Raw genomic sequence first — 15,014 nt, 5'->3', positions numbered from 1 at the left:
GCAGGAGTCAGGTCCCTCGGTTCCCTCAGGCAAAGCTCTGGGGCGGGGGGAGGGCGGGGGCTGCTCGCGCATGAGGCCGAGCCCGGCGCGGCTCCGCTTGCGTCTGTGCAGGGGGGCTCGGCGCTCTGCGGGCTCCACAGCTTCCCCGGGTCACGGGTCACGGGTCACGGGTCACGTCCGCACCTGGCGCCTGCGCGTTGCCTCCGTCAAGCCGTCAGGCCGAGGCCTACGTGTTGGCGGGGACGTGAGGTTGCAGCGGCGGCGGAGCGCGGGAAGCCGGCCGCCCCCGCCGCGTGACGGGCGTCTCCCGAGGAGCCTCCGCTCCCACTCAGAAGGGCCCCACCTCACAGCCGCTCACCTCACGTTCTAGAACCATCCCCGGGGGTCAGGATTTCCACGCAGGACTGCGGGGGGGGGCTATTCGGGCTACAGCAATCTCCCCCCACACCCACGGCAGCGGGGCCGCCAACTACCTGAGGGCCCCGCAGACGCCGTGTGAAAATCGTGTTGACCACAGGTAACTCGGAGGAATAGCTTGAGGGCATGTTGGTCAGAAACGACTTCCCACATACAAACATCAGACCGACTAATCACGTCAAATGTGAGAATTTCGCTCAAGGAAGACACTCATAGGTGAAAATCGGAGAAAAATGGAGACTTAGAAGAAGTTTTCATCGCCCAAAATTATCAAGGCTCGAATCCACAGGCCGTGCTGAGAGAACGAACCCGGACAACGAAGGCGGGGGGGGGGGGTGTCGGGGTTACGAGCTGCGTGTGAAGAACCGCAGAAGTCCCAACTGAAAATGGGGCAAAGTGTATGTTCCGCATTTACGGAGGAGGTGGTGTAACAGGCCGGCCAGCCGGGAGGAGATGCCCAGACTCAGGAGGAATTCCTTAGCGCACCCACGGAAACGAGGTACTAGTTTCCCTCCAAAATGACAAAAATTAGCAAGCGAGGTCGCGTCCAGTGTGGGCAGGCTTGCGGGAACCTGAGACTCCTCAGGGACTGCAGGTGGGACCGGGGACTGACACGGAGGGCGATGCCCAATATTGACGGCGAGCCTCGCACGTCACCTGGAGGAGCTCCTCGCCGACGCGCAGAGATAGGGAGCGTCGTGCGGACACAGAGGCTGCGGCATGATGCGCGACAGCACTGAGGAGTGGCCGGTGTGCACCCTGCAGGGACCGTGTTAGACAGTGGGCGTGAAGAAGTCTGAAACCACCCTTACGAGTGAAAACAATAAGAACAAGAAAAAAAAATATTCCAGCACCATTTACATAAATAAAAACAGATGCACATGAAACAGTCACGCATATGTTGTTGGAGCATAAGAACAGAAAGGTCTACGTTATGACTGTCTCCTGTGGAAAACGGTGTGGAACAATGAGAATAAAGGAAATGCACACACATCCCCAAAAAAGGAATATGGTTAATTTAACTCCTTGCATATATTTTTTTTTTCAAAATAGGAAGAAAAGACAGGACAAAAACGAGATAAGCTATAAGAACCTGAAAAGATGAGACTCAAACACAAAGAAACCCAGAGGAGTAACGTGGTCCCATTTTTTCCTCACGAAGGAATGCAGATTCCAGGCTCTTGACAGAGCGACCATGAGGTCCTGCTTCCTTCTCGCCCCAACACTGGCAGTAAGGAAACCGAAACCTGCTTTGTTGGAATTAAGAATATCCTACGTAGTTCTTTTCCTCATGGGAAATTATAAATTATAATAAATACAATACTGATAGCATATTTTCTTTCTTTCTTTTTTCTCTTTTAGAGCACAAGAACGACTACAGTGGTCAGAATCTTTAAGGATTCCAAACTGAGAAAATACACGTGCTTGAACTACCCAGTCCTTCATTCCCTAATCAAACTTGTATGGAGGCCGTATCACATCTATACACACCGTGCAGAAATTTAACAGGAAAACAATACACAGTAATGAATTTTTTTTTTTTACACAGTAATGAATTAAGATGAATCCTTTCATATTGTGAAAACCAGATCATTAGTACAATATTCCTAATTTTCCGATTTGAAATTCTTTTCCTTGGTTCATTAGGCCATGTACACATACAGACTTCGCACAGTCTATATCCTAATCGTCTCCCGGCCACATTGTAACTGGACCAAAATCAGACTTTACAAGCTCTCTTGTTGTTTCTTTAAATGTACGTAATGCGTATTAAGAACCTGCAGTGGGGAAATCCATTTGAAAAATAATCTCCTGAGCATCTTCCTATGCCCGACGTTTGGGCCCTTTATTAATCACCTCCCATAAATCTGGTCTTTGACACCACAGACAAATACAACTTTATTAGCTGCAAATCTATTTGGCGGTTTCTAAATGGCTTTCTCAAATTGCACTGCTCTCACCAGGCAACCGAGTCCTTTCATGTTGATTAAAATATTTGAGCGACACAAACAACAACAACAGAGTCACAGGAAATCCAGTCATTCCTTTCATCTTCCCAGTGGGAGCCCGTCAGTGTAACTTGACTTTCTTCAAACAGAGCTCCCCTTTTTGTGGCCGAAGAAAGGCTTTGGCAGACACTTCTCCTTTGATATGATACGCATTTGACAAAACTCACAGAGCGAATCAGGCCACTGCTTTGAAGAAAGCGCTTATGAGAAACCTGAAGCGCTTAAGTGCACCAGGACTTACGGGCCTTGCCAGCGACAGGAGGCCACAGGCGTCTGTGGCGTCGATAGCAAGTCGGGGACAGAGGCACTGACCCCAGGGCTGCAGCTGCCGCCTCCCCCCTCCGTGTAGCGCGCGCACCTTGGGCCGGTTTCGGGTCCGCGCTGGCACCTCCGCCGTCGCTCCCCAGCAGCGCGCTCGTCCTCGCGCGGGTGGCAGGGACCTGGGGGGCCCCGGGTCGGTGGCCTGTGGACCGTCCAGTAGCCGCCGGTAACAGGCCCGCTTCTCCCCCACGCAGGACCTGAGCTTGGCCGGAGGGGGACCCCGAGTGGAGCGGGGCTGCGGATGCTCGCGCACTGTCGGGATCCCGCAGCGAACAGAGCGCCCCTTCCAGCTGGGGGTGGGGGGGCTGGAGGCAGGAAGCGTCACAGCCCGATGGGGGGGCACTGAGACGGGGCGGGGGGCAGCCCGGGCGCCCCGCGACGGCCACCGCGCAGCCCGGCCGCGGGGACAGCGGCTTCCCGCCCCGCGCCTCCCCACGGCCCTCCCCTGCCCGGGGCACGGGGCCGTCGGGGCCTGAGGCTCCCGCGGTGGGACGAAGCCCTTCCATTCTCCCGCGCAGAGCCGAAGTCAGGTCAGCTTCGTGGATCTGGTTAAGGAGCACACGGAAGGGACCCCGCGGCCACCTCGCCCCTCGCGGGCACCACGACGTCAAAGTGCGGGCGGCGCGGCTCCCGGAATAACCACGACGGCGACGTGAAAACGTGCGCGGGGCGGAGCCGCTCGGTAGCCACACCGCGCCGCTGCGGTCCCGGGACGAGATGCGGTCTTCCGGGAGCCGGGACAGAAGACGGGAGTCCGGAGCTCCGCTCCCGGGGCCCGCAGGCTCTGCTGCCGGCTCGCCCGACGCCCACGGTCCGCAGGTCCCCGCCCCGCGGCTAACTGCCTGCGAGACGGCGCGCGGGTGCACGTGGGCGCGTGTGCATGTGGGCGCGTGGGGACGTGCGGGTGCGTGCGCGTGTGTGGGGTGTGTGCTTGGGCGCGGGGACGTGTGTGGGCGCGTGGGCGCGTGGGAGTGTGTGGGCGCGTGTGGGCGCGTGTGGGCGCGTGGGCACACGCACAGTGCGCTCCGTACTACACGGTGAAGGTCACCAGGACGGGTTTATGAATTGTCGGATGATCCTGCTTCCCTCACACCTACCTTAAGAGGACGAGGCAAATCTAACTCAGCGGCAGGGCCTAGAAGGTTCTGGCTCCTTCCAGGCTGAGCGAGGAGCCACACGGGCTCGCTGCCCTTAGTCGAGTCAGGGTGCAGCTGGATCCAAGGCCCCTTACCAGTTACATTAAATAGTCTGTGAAGGAAACGAGGGGAGGCATTCTTCGCCCGCCGCGAGCACTGCACCCCCCCACCCCCCGCGGTGAACTAACCAGACGAAGCGAGGCCCGTGCCCCCGAAACCTGAGACGGGGGCTGCGCAGCAGGTGCCCCGCCTGACCCCGCCTGACACCGCCTGACCCCTCCTGATCCTGCCAGACCTTGGCCCCGCCCTGACCCGACCCCGCTCGACCCCTGCAGGCCGCAGCGCCAAGGGGGAGGGGGGGGCGCCGTGCTGTGAGCTGCTGCGGGCTGCTGCGCGGGGCCCTCCGTCCTGCACTGACGTCGCTGAGCCGCGGGGGCAATTCCGAGTTTCCCAATAGCCACACTAGAGGGTAAAAGGAAATAAGTGGAATTCCTTTTAAGATACATCCGATTTAACACAATCTAGCCAAGACGTTGTTATTTCAGAGTGTGTCACGAGGCGCCTTGCCAGGGCTCTAGACCCGTGTGGCCAGGGGGGTGACCCCACCCAACAGCAGGGGCCTGGGCTCTGCGTCTACTGTGATGCACGCTAAAAATGTTTTCTGGAATTCAGAAAATTAAAAGAATGGGTGACTCAGCGGTTGAGCGTCTGCCTTCGGCTCAGGTCGTGACGCCGGGGTCCCGGGATCGAGTCCCGCATGGGGCTCCCCGCATGGAGCCTGCTTCTCCCTCTGCCTGTATCTCTGCCTCTCTCTCTGTGTCTCCCATGAATAAATACATAAAATCTTTTTTGAATGTCTAAAAGTCAAAACACCTGTGCTTATCTCTCTCTGGGGCTTGATTTTCCCATCTCTATGTGGAGGGAGATAAACTGGTCATGACCTGATATCCAAGGTTCCTTCTAATCCCCTGTTTCTCATTTCCTTTTCCAAGGTATTCTCATTCTGGGATTTCACTACTCTATAGAAAAATGTCTTTTAAAAAATTCCATTGTGCTCGCAGAGATACTACCTGAAAATTACCATTGTCTATTTATGTAAAGAATATTAGCCAATAAATGGCCATTTATTTACAACATCGGTTTTCTTCTGAGATAATATATGAGCTCTGTTTACGTTGACCACTGTTTTGCTCATTCGTTTCCTTTCATGTAAGAAGATTTACCACTTGACCGGGTGAGAGAAGGGCATTGGGAAGAGGCATATGAATAACACAAATGTAAATCATAATCTATATTTCAAAACTGATTTTGAAGGAACAGAAATTAAAATATTTTGGGTATATCTCACATCGTGGGTAAAAATTTAGTTCAATACTTTCATGGGTTTATCTCATTTCTCTATTTAGTTTTCATTTTATCTTGTGTTTTATGGTTGTATTTATAAAGCCTTAGCGCCATACCATTCAAAATAAAATAAAAGTTAAAAAAATTCCTGTAAATAATTGAAAATGTGTATTTAAAAATATCCAACATTATGACTGACTGGACTGTTTAATTTCATTGTTTTGGATGACCTGCAAACCCAACCCACACACACACACACACACCCCAACCCCCCAACCCCCCCCCCCATCCTTCTAGCTCACTGTTTGAGTCAAGCTCACCAGTATGACCCTGGTGTCATTGTGAAGAAAAGCTACCACTGTGTCTTTCACTTATTAATCTCAACTAGAAGGAAATTGGATTTTTGACTGACTTTAGGAGACCTTGATATGAAAAAATATAAAGTTGAATTTCTATATATGCAAGACTGCTTGCAATATTAAAAATGTTAACTACCAAAAAGAGATCTCTGCAATTTTTTCTTCATGAGGAAACTATTTTGGTACAGTTACATGATAATTAAATTTTGAAAATCAGTTTTCAAAATTATTAGGGACTGATTTGCTAAAATAGATTTATTTATATTAATCTGTTTCCACAAATAGAGACACAACTAAAGCCTATAGAAATATCTATTAAGGGACGCCTGGATGGCTCAGGGGTTGAGCATCTGCCTTTGGCTGAGGGCGTGATCCCTGGATCCGGGATCAAGTCCTGCATCGGGCTCCCCACAGGGAGCCTACTTCTCCCTCTGCCTGTGTCTCTGCCTCTCTCTCTGTGTCTCTCATGAATAAATAAATAAAATCTCTAAAAAATATATCTATTGAGTCAAATGGTATATAGCTGTTGAGACTTTTCTCCCTAATGATAATGCAAACCTGGGGTAGACATAGAACTTATCCAGTCCTTCAAATGTCAAGTAAGATGTTTCTGTAACAGATACTCTATTTACCTCTTCCAGTTGTTAGTTTAAAAATGTGGTATTTCTTTTTTCCTTTTTTTTTTTTTTTTTGTAGCTTTAACAATGTGCTTTACAGGTAAGTGAGAGTTCAGTGTATATGAGGTAATAATATAAAACAATAAAATTCATAGCTTGAAATAAGACACATGCATATTTTCTGTACATTCCTTCACTATTGCTCCCATGGAGAAAAATTAATTTTGGAAACTTTTTTGGACAAACAAAAAAAGTCATTATCATAAATCAATTGTTTCTCTACAGTTTTCTTCATTTAATCAGCTTGTCTGGTCTTTATTACCTGTGAGGTTCCAGCCATCTCATTCTACAACATCATGAAAACAAAGATCCATTTTCCTTAATGCGACTGAAAATCTATTGGCATTAACAGGAACAGAAGTCTTTACTCAGTTATGGGAATAAAGGTTGGTTCTCAATTATGGGAATAAAGGATTGTTCCCCTGAATTGGCAGTTCTTGAACATAACATGAAAGAGAAAAGGTAAGAAAAGAGTGAATAGAATAGGAATAGAATTGTATTACTAATAATACTCTAAGTACACGCTGCTATTTACCTGATGATTAAAATATTTAAAGATGCAAATTTAATTTAATTCATTCAAGAAGCAACTTTTCTTTCCTCTAATTTATCCTCAAGGGCCTCAGTGTTTTATCACACCAGCTCAGCATCTGTGGCTCCTTTTCTGGAAAAAAGTTTTCCTACAGAATAGTTTTTAAAAATGGAAGCCAAGGGGAAGTCTGAAAATCCAGGATTGTGACGTGGAGCTCTATGCTCTGTTTGTAACCAACCAGGTGCCCCAACATTGGATCGACGTTGGGCCTCATGAGTCCCAAGAGTAACCATTAGCAAAGTCAGAGGTTTTTGGACAAAGTGCCAAGTTTTCTGCAAGTGAGTCGAGACCCTCCAACAATAATTAGATTTATATCATTAATAATAACCACTGTCAGGAAAGTGACTGGATTTGGTAATTTTAGATGTCATACCTATAGAGAACATCCAGGTTGTTCTAACAAGAAGAGTAGGATATAAAGTGAGGAGAGCCCTTCAAGACCCAATTCTAAGTATGATCCATTATGGCCCTAAAAATGCATGATTAGAAATATATTCAAGGTACTTCACAAAGTGGACTCACTACCTCTTTAATAGTTTTCCCCACTTGCCCCTATACATGTTCCCTTTTGCAGACATAAATTTTCCTCCCTTGCCAAGAAATATGTGAGCAACTGTCTCCAATACATCCTCTGCTTTCCATTTCAGGGAATGGAATGTCTCAATATTTCAAAACCAAAGGCAAGGGATCCCTGGGTGGTGCAGCGGTTTGGCGCCTGCCTTTGGCCCAGGGCGCGATCCTGGAGACCCGGGATCGAATCCCACATAGGGCTCCCTGCATGGAGCCTGCTTCTCCCTCTGCCTATGTCTCTGCCTCTCTCTCTCTCTCTGTGACTATCATGAATAAATAAATAAGATCTTAAAAAAAAAAACAAAGGCAAAATCCAATTTTCTGAAGCCAATTATGACAGATCTAAATGAAACTACTCACATATCAAAATTCCCATGGTCTCTTCCACTCATTGAGCTCTTATGTGTTTCCTTTAAAGTTCAATTGTTTTACATATGTTATTTCTAGTGTCCACCCATAACTCTATAGTCATCCTTTTAGCATCTGCTTAATTCACCTTTCTTCTCCCCCTCAACACCTAGTCCAGCGTGAGGTCCCCACTTGGTATTTAATAGAAACTAAGTGGATTTTATAAATGGATAAAAGGAGATGGTGAGAATTAGTATAATTCTCTATATTAAAATTATTCTTTGGTGAAAAATCGGAAACTAAAATGTAGAATTCCCTCTTGTGAAGTTAGTGCTCTTTCCAGTAACTCATGCTATTTTCCAACACCATACAACTTCTCATACACACTGTTCAGTTCTAGTCTCCACTTACAAAAATGAGATGGTTAATGCTGCCATTGATAACTGATGTGATTTATTTTTGATGTGATATAAATAAGACTTCTAACCTGTTACAGCAGAATGAAGGAGGAAGAATAATTGACCATGAAAGAAAATTATTCATCTATAGCCATTTCATTACTGTAACAGCATTAGAGGCTAATGAACAAGGAGTGATGCAGAGTAGGTGACAAAAACTAGGTGGTCGCATAGTGAAGAAGAAATAGCAGCAATATCAGAAGGACAAGAGGAAATAACTGGCCCAGCATCCAGTCACTTGACAAACGAGTGATAGGGATCTACTCCGTATCAGTTAATGATAAACAATTACAAAAGAAACTGTCGACTTCCCTCTCCAGGGTCTCTAGTAGGAAAGATGAAATCTCATAAGTAGATGTATAAACAATAATAAATAAAGCTGATAAATCATAAAGGAGATTTAAAGAGATTTGCTTGGCGTTGGGAGGAGTAGAGAGACAGAGCCGGCCACACAGGCAGCTTGTTCTCACCGTGTTGACTAATTTAATGCAGCACCCAGCTCTCTGTGGGCGCTGACTGACTACCAGTTGGCAAATGGACAAATGCCAGTGATCAGGGAAAAGAGATGAGTGTGTTATCCCCCTGGCTGTCCGGCAAACTAGTGTGGCTCATGTGGGAGCCTCGTCTGCTGTGGCAGCTACACAGTGACTCCCAGTGGTCACAAGTTAGACCATATCTTTGGTCACAGCATAACAAGCATGTAATTTAGTATAATATATATGCACATATTATATAAAGGAGTGACTGAGGTCACCACCCTTGTTAACCAACTTTGGTATTCACTCTGCTTAAAAGTAAAAAGTATTCTGCAAACCACAATCATGCACGCAAGATGAACAATGAATGGTTCCTTCCCAATTCTGAAAGCCAGATTCAGTTATTTTAAACTAAATTTCTAATGCGGTCACTGTGGTGTTAAACTTAACATGAAGTAGAAGAAATAGGAAAGATGTTTATTATGAGAAATATGCATTGGTGTCTTCAAGCTAATGGAAATACCCTCCTCATGGAAAGACATAGAATGTTTCTTTGAGTTTTGTCTGAAAATTAGAGGCATTTTTCTTGACTCAGAACAATTATTCCCTTGATAAGAGGTCCAAATTGTCCCAGTGATTTACAAATCATATGCATTCTCCTTTTTTTATATATATAAAGAAAAAAAAGACAATGGTTCATTATATTTTTGGGTATGCCTACAAAAGTATGTCCATTGGTGTTGAATATTTCTCCAACAAAAATTACTCTGCAGTAAGTCATTCTGGGATATTAGTATTTACTGAGCCCTATTCAGATGAGCTCAAAAACACAATTAGTGTCAACTATACGTGAAGCCTTGTGCTCAGTCCTGGAAAAATAAAGATAGTTAAGACACAGGCCCTGCCTAAGAAGAACTTATGGTACAGTTTGGGGGGAGGGGGGACGTGGGGACAGTGCAGGGAGACCTCACTATCTCCCAGAAGCCAAAGGAAACATGAAAAAACATTGAAACTGGTGTTTGATAAGCCATCCTGGTTATGACGTCACTCTCATTTGGCTCCCAAATCCAGTCATTCCACGAGCAATTGTCATCTTCCATCCCATTCATAAAGGTTTTGGGAAGACCCTGACCTAAGATTCTGCTGTTGTCAGCCATCCTCTTGCTCCTGCACAAGGAACTAGATGAAGGCTCTGAATTCACATCAGACACAAGAGAAAGGAGACAGCTAAGGGAAAAGAACAGGCAAGCCATAGGCTGAAATCCTTTGAGAAATGTCCTGTCAAGACTGTAGCTAGAAAATTCAAGCTGCAAGACACTGTATATCACCGTGTGAGTGCCCGAGGAGAGTCTTCGTCCCCCGTGAAAAAGCACTGCATGGAATCAAATCATAACAGGGGCCTAAGACTGGACACGGAGTGATGCACAGACATCTGTTCATGTAGACTGCCCCCGGCCGCAGGAACTGACTGCTGCGGGGAGGACGGTCTCAGGTGAGACTCCCTTTAAAAAAGAGTTCACTCTTCTCCAAAACGTACTGAGACAGACTTTCATAAACATGGGCATTCTAGCTGAGACATGAGGCCTTACTGTCCTCTCTAAAAACTAAATGAACATAATCTACAGAATTTATAACTAAGGAGGAAACGATTTAACAAAGAACAGACCATCTAGAATCACGGGGACTCTTTCCTTTATCAGTAGGTATGTTATTCCACGTCACCTCTGGTATCGTCACCACATGTGTGTCTCTATGAGACAATATTCTCAAAGTCTTCGCATTTGGTTGTAAATGATTTATAACAGATATTCTTTTCAATTTCCTAATCTTCTTTCGATGCATTTTGACATACCCCAAAACAACCTAGCCAACAATTATGAGCACATTGTTTAAAAAGTAATTTGTAATTTCTTAGTAATAAAAAACTAAAACACATATCATTAACATGTTAACTAAATAAAAATGTAGGGGATCTCTGGGTGGCTCAGGGCACGATCCTGGAGTCCCGGGATTGAGTTCTGCATTGGGCTCCCGGCATGGAGCTTGCTTCTCCCTCTGCCTGTGTCTCTGCTTCTCTCTCTCTGTCTATCATGAACAAATAAATAAATAAATCTTTAAAAAATAAATAAATAAATAAAAATGTAAAATCATCCAACAGCACAAGTTAAAATGAAGAGCGACTTATTTCATGTATATTATGTGTTCTTTTTTATAATGAAACAAAAAATTGCATATCAAAATCAAAATTATATTTAGGTTTAAGGAAAGATGAGGAAAAAAGTAAGTAAATGGTCCTATGCATATAAAAGTAGACGTGAATGGCCTTTTCTCTACCATCAATATTGAACATAGATTAATTTAGATAATTCTTGTTATAAGTAAGGAATTTGGAAACAAAAGCCACCCTCAGAGGCCAACTAAAAAGTCCCGTATGTATTTTCTTTTTCTTCTAGGTGCTCTTTCTTACATTTCTTTTCATTGGGATCCCATGGGAAAGCTGCAAGAACTTCTCTATGTTGGACAGTTTTTTTTTTTTCTTTTTGCTTCTCAAAGAGAACTATTTCTATTTTTGGCTTTTCTACTACCCCTGCTAGATAAGTCTTTAAGTTACCTTCGAGGTGGCAGGATGGAGTAGTTACCCAAAGCATGAGTGCCTAAAGACATGCTTGTTGTGTATTCCCACCTTCTTTTAAAAATGGATTTTGCTAACAAATAATCCAGTCAAGAAGTGAGCAGAAGACATGAACAGACATTTCTCCAAAGAAGACCTACACATGGCCAAGAGACACATGGAAAAATGTTCAACATCGCTCGGCCTCAGGGAGATACAAATGAAAACCACCATGAGGTCCCACCTTGCACCTGTCAGAATGGCTAAAATTAACAGGTCAGGAAATGACAGATGTTGACGAGGATACAGAGAAAGGGGGACTCTCGTGCCCTGTGGGTGGGAACACAAGCTGGTGCAGCCACTCTAGAGAACAGTATGGAAGTTCCTCAAAAGGTTGAAGACAGAAGAGCTACCCTATGACCCAGCAATTGCATTACTGGGGATTTACCCCAAAGATACAGATGTAATGATCTGAAGGGGCACCCGCACCCCAATGTTTAAAGCAGCAATGTCCACAATAGCCACACTATGGAAAGAGCCCAGATGTCCATCGACAGATGGATAAAGAAGATATGGGGTATGTATATATATATACACACACACACACACACACACCACATATATATATATGAATGAATATATGGTATATATATATCATATATATATATGAATATTACTCAGCCATCAATAAAAGAAATCTTGCCATTTGCAATGATGTGGATGGAACTAGAGGGTATCATGCTGAGGGAAATACGTCAATCAGAGAAAGATAATTATCATATGATGTCACTCGTGGAATTTAAAAAACAAAACAGAGGATCATAAGGGAAGGGAGGGAAACATAAAACAAGACAAAATCAGAGAAGGAGACAAACCGTAAGAGACTCTTAATCATAGGAAACAGAGTCACTGGAGGGGAGGAGAGGTGGGATAACTAGGTGATGGGCATTAAGGAGGTCACATGATGTCATGAGCACTGGGTCTTATAGAAGACTGAACAATCACCGACCTCTACCTCTGAAACTAATAATACACTATATGTTACCTAATTGAATTTAAATTTTTTAAAAAATGGTTCTTGCTAACCTCATATTAGAAAAAAAAAATACCAATGTCATAAATGACAATTTACAGGCCTTGTGGAAATTGTCCCACCATGAGAAACATAGACTATCATGCACTGTAGTTCGTGTAAATAGTAAAGAAACTGTGAACTATATGAAGTATATACCACTGAAAATTTAAATTTAGAAAGTGAGATAAATGTATGCAAATCATTTCTAGAATAGGGAAGTTTACTTAAACTAAATCGGTAAATTCAGGAAATCTTAAGGTCAACCCATCAGGACTTTCCTAAATGATGTGGTTTCTTCTAAACTGTTGATGTCCTGGCAGAGTCATCATCCGTCTTTAGGTTTTCCCTCTTTCTCTACAACCAAAGCCCAGTAACTAAAGAAAACTAACAAACACGAAGAAAGAGACAAAGTTTTCCTAAAGAAAATAAGGAATTTGGTCAACAATACGTAGACCAAGCAGACAACTACTTGTTCATGGCGCCCCATATCCTTTCCAGAACACCCAGAACATTGTAGAAACTCCAGCTCTGAGGCGTAGCAGTTGTGAGCCTCCCTGTTATTATTTACATGTGAGTAGAGAACCAATTATAGTAAATCTGGGGAGAATGACCCTAACTTGCCTCAGAAGTTGGGGAATTAGTTTCAGATAAATATATATTTTCAGAAAACAGTTTACCACAGACTATGATTTCCAGGTCATTTACACTAAATTGAAATTCATATTCAGACCTTTTTATGCAGCCTGTGTTCTTCTTAAATAACTCTCATCTTCAAATATGCTTTAAAATCTATCCTCCTGGGGCACCTGGTGGCTCAGTCGGTTAAGCATCTGTCTTCAGCTCCAGTCATGATCCTGGGGTCCTTGACCCTGAGGTCCTGGGATCGAGCCCCAAGGCAGGCTCCCAGCTCAGCAGAAAGTCAGCCTCTCCCTCTCCCTTGGCCCCTCCCCTCTGCTTGTGCTCTCTCTCCCTCTGTCTCCAGTAAATAAGTAAAATCTCTTTAAAAGCCTATCTCACTTCAATCCCATGCATACATTTTCCAAGTTTCCTCAAGTTATTGTCAACAACTCGTCCCCTGAACAGTAGGAGCCAACGAGCAAGGAATGGAACTCAACAACCAAAGCCTCTTTATCTTTGAAACTGCTTAGTGACGATCTCGTCTGTTTATCAAAGAAATTTTTTCTCACCCTTCCTGCTCTTCAGCTCTTACACCAGTGTTTTGAGAAGTTCTCAGCACATAAATCTCTACAAATAAATCTGTAATTCAGTTGCAAACACACAAGAGCTAGAGATCATCAATCAAAGAAAAAACACACAAAAGCAAGCGCAAATTCCCGAGTCAGCACAAAAGTAAAATCTTCAGATGCAACAAAGGAGAAGCACTAAAAAGAAGAGGGACTCTAACTCCCATGTCTCAACTGCTGACCTCACTTCAGTATTCTTTTTTGGTTGTTGTCTTAAAAAAAAAAAAAAAAAAAACATGTTTTTCCCTTGTATTCAAGTCATGTCAATGATCGATCACAACAAACAGATCCAGATGGAAAAACCAAAGTTGTTCTCCAATTCACACTACAGCCCGGACCAAAGGGCCGAGGTTTAATATCCACGCCTGCATAAACAAGTCTCCTCGGTACCCTTGCGTTCTCCAGTTTAAAAAAATCTTCAATTTCAACATGTGGAAGATTTAGCCACGTTGGGCTGTTCTTTGTAACAGGTCTTGCCCTTTGTCCCTCCTCGACACTCCACAGGGTGATGAGCAAATGAATTCCCCTTACAGCTACAGAGTTTGGAAATTAAAACTATCTACCCAGAGGTAGGTAAGTAAAATCTCCCTTTATGAAAGCTTTCCAGATGTCTTTACATCCGCTTCTTTCCCTCGAGGTGAAGAGGAAGAACCAAGGAGAGAAACCCCGATACTTGAAATCATTCCTTTTCCCCCGGCGGGCCCCCCGCACACGCCGGGCGTGCGTGTGATGCTGCGCGTGGCCGCCCTGGCCTCCTGTCCCGCGTGGCGCGCACACCGCGGGGACTCCAGCAGCTTGCTTCTTCCCAGCTCACCAACCACCGCGGAATAGAAACACGGTGGCAGGGACGGCGACATCATAACAGGCGGAGAAATTTCCATTAAACAAACCAACGCTCTTTTCCAAACACTCCCGAGGGCCAGGGCCTCAGGATGCGTCAAACATAAACGTCGTTTCAGTCACTCGCAGTGCACGGCTAACACACGCGGCTTGCTCACGTGGTCTTTCTTCCAAGCTGCGTGGCCTGCCCGTAGTACTTGGAGTCCGCAAACACCGTCTGCAAGAGTTGCAGTTTGTTTTATCCACCCTGCGCCGCGCAAGCTTAGGTGGGACACAGGCCGAGGTCACCTTGGGTCACTTTAGGCAACAGCGCTTGGACATCGAGTGGCAACCAGGCCGTGGAGGCAGGAGGGGCTGCAGGACTGCAGGAGAGGGAGAGGGGGCGTGTGAGGTGCTCAGGGGAGAAGGAAGGCGAAGGGGGCCGGAGCCGCACACGCTGGAGCGCAAGGAGGGGTGGACAGGCCCACTGCAGCCCCTTTCCCCGAGGACGCTGGTGGCCCGTTGCCCACATGGTGACCCAGACCACCTCAGCAGCAG

General features: G+C 45.6%; 1 protein-coding gene across 1 annotated transcript; it reads right to left on the bottom strand.

The window, feature by feature from the left end:
• Positions 1-2,541: 2,541 nt before the first annotated feature.
• LOC144305362 (uncharacterized) lies at positions 2,542-14,494 on the bottom strand. The gene is made up of 5 exons (XM_077884147.1): positions 14,255-14,494; positions 7,229-7,251; positions 4,179-4,345; positions 2,785-3,777; positions 2,542-2,609 (listed from the first exon to the last, which is right to left on the bottom strand). Exons 1-5 carry the CDS (start codon positions 14,492-14,494, stop codon positions 2,602-2,604), a joined length of 1,431 nt encoding a protein of 476 aa, XP_077740273.1. The 3' UTR covers positions 2,542-2,601.
• Positions 14,495-15,014: the final 520 nt, after the last annotated feature.

Source organism: Canis aureus, chromosome 35 (assembly GCF_053574225.1).
Source record: "Canis aureus isolate CA01 chromosome 35, VMU_Caureus_v.1.0, whole genome shotgun sequence".
Lineage (NCBI taxonomy): Eukaryota > Metazoa > Chordata > Mammalia > Carnivora > Canidae > Canis > Canis aureus.
The sequence above is the reverse complement of the archived record's forward strand: the minus strand, read 5'-3'. Positions and strand labels throughout refer to the sequence as shown.